Source organism: Gracilinanus agilis, chromosome 1, assembly GCF_016433145.1.
Source record: "Gracilinanus agilis isolate LMUSP501 chromosome 1, AgileGrace, whole genome shotgun sequence".
Taxonomy (NCBI): Eukaryota; Metazoa; Chordata; class Mammalia; order Didelphimorphia; family Didelphidae; genus Gracilinanus; species Gracilinanus agilis.
This window is the reverse complement of record NC_058130.1, coordinates 96,653,028-96,659,737: the sequence shown is the minus strand read 5'-3', so window position 1 is coordinate 96,659,737 and position 6,710 is coordinate 96,653,028. Positions and strand designations below refer to the sequence as shown.

The 6,710-nt window shown below is 48.0% G+C and overlaps 1 protein-coding gene across 2 annotated transcripts in view; it reads right to left on the bottom strand.

Annotated features, from left to right (window-relative positions):
* Positions 1–1,229: 1,229 nt before the first annotated feature.
* PTH1R (parathyroid hormone 1 receptor) overlaps positions 1,230–6,710 on the bottom strand; it is a 48,906-nt gene continuing 43,425 nt past the window's right edge. For both annotated transcript variants that reach the window (XM_044681930.1, XM_044681988.1), the window contains exons 3-4: positions 6,310–6,412; positions 1,230–1,722 (exon numbers count right to left, since the gene is read on the bottom strand). In XM_044681930.1, the coding sequence (XP_044537865.1) occupies positions 1,538–1,722; positions 6,310–6,412 (288 nt within the window). In that variant the 3' untranslated portion in view covers positions 1,230–1,537. The remainder of the gene's footprint in view (positions 1,723–6,309; positions 6,413–6,710) is intronic.

Sequence of the window (6,710 nt, the reverse complement as noted above, 5' to 3'; positions counted from 1 at the left end):
TCTTTCTTTCTTTCTTTCTTTCTTTCTTTCTTTCTTTCTTTCTTTCTTTCTTTCTTTCTTTCTTTCTTCCTTTCCCTCTTTCTTTCTTCCTTTCCCTCTTTCTTTCTTCCTTTCCCTCTTTCTTTTCTCCCCATCTCTTGTTCTCACCTATTTTTTTCTCATTTTCTCTTTCTCCCCTTCACATTTCTTTTTTCCCTAGTCTCTCTTTCCTAATCTCTTAATATGTACCTCTTTTCCTCTCTCCTTTTTGCCTTTCTTTCTCACATCTTTTGCTCTCCTCCCTTTTTTTTCCAATTCCAGATCTGGATTTTTTAGGGTTCTGGCTATGATCTCCCCCCTTCTCCCAGCCTGTTTTTTTTGGATTGTGGATAGGAGGGAGGGAACAGCCTTGGCTGGGAACAGGGCTTCCTTAGCCCTTTCCCACTCTCCTCCCCCTGGAACTGTGTCCTTTTCTGGACCTTTTCTCTTTTCCAACCCAGGACAAAATTTTCCCAGCTGTCCTTCTAGGTCCCAATGCTGCTCCTCTCCTAATTTCTAACCTGAGGCCTCCTCTGGGAAGGCTTTCAGGATTAATCCCATGAGGGGTGGCCTCTTTTAGCTTCTAAAAACTACCTTTCTCTTTCTCCTCCTCCTCCTCCCCACTACCAAATGTCCAGATCCTTGAAATGTATTTAAAACCAATGCTTCCACTGAGTATCTGTGTTTCTAGCTTATTCAGATGAATCTATTTTTCTTATCTATAAGCTGTCCCTTTTCTTCCCACCTCCAAAAGGGCAGAGACTAGATCCTAGCTTTGTACTTTGTCAGGTTACCTAGACTGAATCCTGTCTCTGATAATGTGTGACCTTGAGTATGTTATTTTCCCTCTTTGGGGCTCAGTTTCCCCATCTATAAAATAAGGGAGTTGGAGTCAATGAGTTCTAATCTACAGACTCTGCTTCCTGAACTCCTCTCCATCCTTCCTATTCCAGCTCAAGTCGTCTCCTCTAGGAATTCTTCCCTGAAAATGTCCTGGGAGTTCTCATTTTGATTCCCTTTTTTCCCATGGAGCCTAATCACTTATTCTCATGCCTTACACCTTCTTTACTTTTCAGATGCTTATTCACCTTTTAAAAAAGGCAATGGGGAAGTTAAGTGACTTGCCCAGAATCATATAACTAGGAAGTGTCTGAAGTCAGATTTGAACCCAAGACCTCCCATCTCTAGTTCTGGCTCTCACTGCACTGAACCACCTAGTTGTCCTCTTGTTCACCTTTTTTAAAAGCAAGCTCAGGAAAATAGGAATTATCCATTTTAGGACTTTAGACCTTAAAAGATATAGTCCCAACCCCTCATTTTACAAAGGGGTAAATAAAGACCCAAAGGAGGGAAAGAATTTGTCCGAGGTCACAAAGCAAATGTAATGGCCAGGCGTTCTGACTCAGCCCTGAGCTCTCTCCACTACTCCATATTATCTTATGTCTTTGCTTTCTCCCATCACAGATCGGGTTACAATTAGGTGCCCAGAGAAGCCCACAAAGTGGCAGAGTATCGGAAATCAGGCCCCTGGTGCCCCGGGGCCCCCCTCGGACCATGGCCTGTGGGGATGGTACCTACCCTGCAGCCGGCTCCTGTCAGAAACTTCCCCGGATTCCTCTGCCTGGGAATAAAGCTTTTCTGCAGGTTTCTCCTTCTTTGTCTTTGCGGACCTTGACGTCCAGTCTTTGGCAGATTCAGCAAGTTCTGGCAGATAAAAGAGGGGGTATTAATTCTGCATAAAGGCCCAAACGGGTCTCTCCCCTCAAATTCCACTGGGGACCTCCTTGCCATTGGATCAATATGGGGTTACTTTCCCAGAGGCAGGGGGATGAAGAAGATGACCTCAAAGCACAATGGAGAAGTGTTTGGGTCTACTTTCTGACTGCTGTTCTCCTGGGGGTTGGGTGGGAGGTCTCTAAGCATCATAATTGTCCAAGGTCTTCAGCTGCAAGTGAGTAGGGATGGAGTGAGAAGCAAAAGTAAATAGGGGCAGGAATAAGGTCAGCCAAACTGCTGTGCCAATTAAAAAGCTAAAGGTCTGTCCTTAAAAGAGAAAATGAATGTTTGGATCCCAGAGTCTACATTGTAACACATAAGTGCTTAGGTGTTTAACCAGATTCCTACATCAAGGAAGGAGTAAAGTAGAGAAAGTAAAGGGTACAAGAGGTCCTGGGTTCAAATCTGACCTCAGACACTTTTTAGCTGTGTGACCCTGGGCAAGTCACTTAACCCCCATTGCCTAGTCCTTACCACTCTTCTGCCTTGGAGCCAATACACAGTATTTATTCTAAGATGGAAGGGAAGGGTTAAAAAAAGAAAGAGAAGGTCATGGATCAAGTGCATCATCATCAGTGAAGGAAGAGTGGTTAGGGGTTCTGTCTGCTATCAGGGATTGAGGAACCTTTTGTAGAGGTGATATCCAAAAAGAAGACAAAGAAGAGTCCAGGATGGGCTCTTGTGGAGATGGTGGAGGCATTCTGGAAATTGCCCCCTTCTCCCTGGCTGCCAGACCCTCAATTGTGAGGGCATGAGGTTAGGGTGAGCAGATCTGTCCAACCCCAGCTCCTCTCTCAGCTAAGCATTGCTTTTAGGTGCTTGTCAGATAAAGAAGTTGGCCCTGTGCCTGCATGGAAAGAGGCTCTTGACTGAGACTTCCCTCTCTCTCAGGGGCCATCTTTATGGGGGATGTCTGAGGTTTCCCACCCCTCTGCATGGAAATCTCCCAGCTTCTCTCCTGGTTGGAAAGGACCTCTTCACATCTGACTCAAATCCCTCTCACTGCAGTGTCAAGTCTGGTTCCTTTTGCTGGGCCTCCAATATCTGGAAGCCATCGGGATGGTTGGGATGCTGTTGGATTGGCTGAGGCCTCGCCACAAAAGGGAGGAGGAGACAGAAAGGGAGCAGCAGAAAAGGGGGAGAGAGAGAGAGAGAGAGAGAGAGAGAGAGAGAGAGAGAGAGAGAGGAAGATAAAGAGAAAAGGAAAGGGAGAGAGAGAGAGAGGAAGAGAGAGGAAGATAAAGAGAAAAGGAAAGGGAGAGAGAAAGAGAGAAAGAGAAAGAGAAAGGGGAGGGAGAGAGAGAGGGAGAGACAAAGAAGGAAAGAGAGGGAGTGGGGAGAGAGAGAGAAAGAGAGAGAGGAAGATAAAGAGAAAAGGAAAGGGAGAGAGAAAGAGAGAGGAAGAGAGAAGAAGACAAAGAGAGAAGGAAAGAGAGAGAGAAAGAGAGAGGAAGAGAAAGAGAAAAGGGGAGAGAGAGAGGAAGAGAAAGAAGGGGGAGAGAGAGAGAGGGAGAGAAAGAGAGGAAGAGAGAGACAGAGAAAGAAGGGGAGGGAGGGAAGGAGGGAGAAAGAGAGAAGGAGAGAGGGGGGAGAAAAAGAGAGAGGGAAGGAAGGAGGGAGGGAGAAGAGAGAGAGAGACGCACAGGGAGATTCCGTCTAGACTGACTTGTATTTTTAAGCTATTATTGTTCCTCCTTCTGCTTTGGGCCAGGTGGGGAACACATTAAAAGAGGGGGGAGGGTGTTTCAGGGAATCCCTGAGTAGTTTCTGTTGGGGGAGGGACAAAAGACAGTGGAGGAGGACGTTGGGAAAGGGAAGGAGATGGGTGAAAAGCTGGCAGTGGGCAGGCTGGCAGTGAGCAGGAATGAGAGGAGGAGGGTCTTTGGATGGAAACCGTGTTTGTAGAAGAGCTGAGGAAACTCGGGTGGGTGGGGAGGAGGAAGGGGGGAGTGTGTGAGGTAAGACAGAGATAGAAACAGAGAGAGACAAAAACAAAGAATAAGGAACAGAGACATAGAGGCATGCATAGACAGAGAGAAATGGGTAGGGACCAGAGGAGTCTGTCCTGTAGGGCTTGGGTGCATAGGGATGTGTATTATTGTGGGTCTGTGTGTCTGGGCCACCTTTGAGAAGTCAGCGTGGAAGAAAGCAAACTCAAAGGTTTCATCCCTGACTGGCAAGTTTCTGTGCCCCAGGCTGACCTCTGTCAGAGACCCTGCGGATACTTGTGGTCTGTCCCTGTTCGCTCCGACTGGCCCTCCTAGCCAGCAGGGTCTCCTTTTGGCCCTCTTTCTCAGAGAACTCCCCCTCTCGGATAACCAACACATCCCTACCATACTTGTAAGATACTCAGCAGAGGTGGGGTTAGGAGAGGGAAGGAAGGAGAGGTGGGTGGCCAATTACTTAAGGAGAAAGTTGCCCTTACCCAGCTCTCTCCAGTTCAGGGTGCCCTGAAGGTAGAGGACACCCCGAGAGTAAAGGCTGGGGGTCCCTTCCGCCCCAGGTGCACTGAGGACAGGGCTGGCTCCCCCTCAGCCCAGATTCTTCTCCAGGACAAGGGGTATGTCCGCTCTTCTAGATAGGGGCTCCCTGTGCATCCTCCAAATGGAAGGAATGATTAACACTGAATTGCTTAGAGGCCAAGACTCAGAAGAGAAAGCCTGAGGGTGTGAATGACCCACAAACCCCCTTCATAAGGGAAAGTGGACTCTTGCCAAGGAAGCTCCTCAGCTCCAGGTGACGGGGACGGATGGCCTTCCTCCCCCTCCCCCCATTGGGCACTATGGACTTTCTCACTGCCCCCCTCACCTTCTCCCACCCCCAGTTCCCGAGGGGCTGGGAACGGAAGGGAGGAAATAGCTATGTCTGTCTTCTGTTTGGTGGCCTGGCCACCACTAATAATATTAGAGAGACAAGAACTGGTGGTTTTAATGGTCCCTAATTAGCCCCAATCACAGCTTCCTGGAATTGTAGTCTGGGGCCCTTAGGGAGCAGAGAAAGCGGAGGAGTGAATGGACAGAGCCTCAGTGAGACCTCAGTCTGAGCTGGGAGACCAAGTCCTTCCAGCAGGAGAGCTTCTGGACTGAAAGGGGCTATCGGGCCCCTCAGGGAGCCCTCAGGGAGCGGGGAGATGAGGACCCGACTCTTCTCACGAGGTTACTGGCTTGAGCAGAGGAAAGTTATGGACCCATTGAGCTTAGGCAGTGTTTGCATGATAATTAGTCAGTGTAGGAGGCTTCCAAATCTCCAAAGAGGTTTGCTGAGTTCGAAGACGGGAAGGCAATCTTATTTCACTTATTTGGAGGGGATCCAGAGGACAAAAGCAGGGCAAAGTGGGTAGAAATTATATATATATATATATATTTATATATGAGCTACTTTGGGAGGTGGTAAGTTCCCTGTCAGGGTCCAAGCAAAGGCTGCCAAAGAAGCCATCAATGTGATTCCCACACTGGGCTAGCCTAAAGCTCTGAGGTTTCTTCCATTTCAGAGATTTTGGGATTCTTTCATTCCAAGATTCTAGACTCGTTTAAGACTCTAAGATGATATGATTCTTAGAGCCTCCTGTTCTGGGATGGGCTTAACTGGTCCTAGGAACAGGATCAAGCGGAAACACTTCTGCCAGGTGTTCAGAGGTCTTGCCAAGGGAATGGGCACCATTGCTGTGTTCCCCCAGCCACACAGAGTAGAAAGACCCTTGGACTTGGGATCAGAAGACGAGTGTGAATTCCTACTCTGACACCTATGAGATGTACAACTATGGGCAAAGTGCTTGGCATCTCTGGGCTTCAGTTTTCCCCATCTGTAATACTGGGACAATACTATTCTATCATTCAGTGAAAGTACCTGGTGGTGTCCTGAGGAATAGATGCTCTTAGTGAGACATTTTGTGGGGAGAAATGAGCAGCAGAGGTGTGAACTCTTGGCCTGGTCTACTAGGGACACCCCTATAAATTCACACACATGATGTACACACACACACACACACACACACACTGATCTTTCTCTCCTCTCTCCCCACAAGGCCACAATAGTTTCCTTTACCCATCTCTCCTCTTATTCCTCCTCTTCCCAGCCAAGTTCTAGTCACACATAACCTCCCAAACAACAGATAAAACAATCACAACCACCTATAATCCTCTCACACAAAATCACACGCACACATGGAAATGCATACAACCAGACACAAGCTGACAGACAATACACACATGCCTCCCCATCTATAACTAAATATGCAGCCACACAACAGACACACTGAAGAAAGCTGAGGGGAAGATGCCCAGACAGGAACTTCATGCACTGTCCCATCCCACTAAAAGCAGGTGTCCGGAGAGGCACCAAAGAGAGAAAGCTTAATGGACTTCTCAGTTGCTTAGCTTTTTGCTTTCTTCCTCCTTCTTTCTTTGGGTAGCCTCAGAAGTAAGGAACACAAGGTAAGCTAGCCTTGTAGTGATGGAGTGGAGTATGCAAATGATATCTGCTGTTATGTTGCATGATGGGAAACTCCTAACTCACCAGGGACCCTGAGGACCTCTTTCAGTCGCTGCTCACACTGGGCCTGGGCATTGCGCAGAAGGATGATCTGCTCCTCCTTAGTTATGACATCATCGGCATCCACCTACAGAAAGGAGGGAGGGAGGGAGGTGGGTGGGTTAGAACATAACAGGGACACTGTGGGGTAGAGAAGAAAGCAGGACTCTTTCTCTGGGGTTCAGTGATGGCTTCCTTCTCTGAGATAAAAATGTGGGTCCTTGACAGAACACTCCTGGTAGGAATTCATAGCCTTTATGGTCTGGAAAGCTTCAGAATAGAACTAGTCTTGGGCCAGGGGGTCAGGAAAGCAGGGTCCAAAGGTTAGGTTTGACACTTCACTGGGTGAACTTGGCAATCCCCATTACCCCACAGAGCCTTAGTTT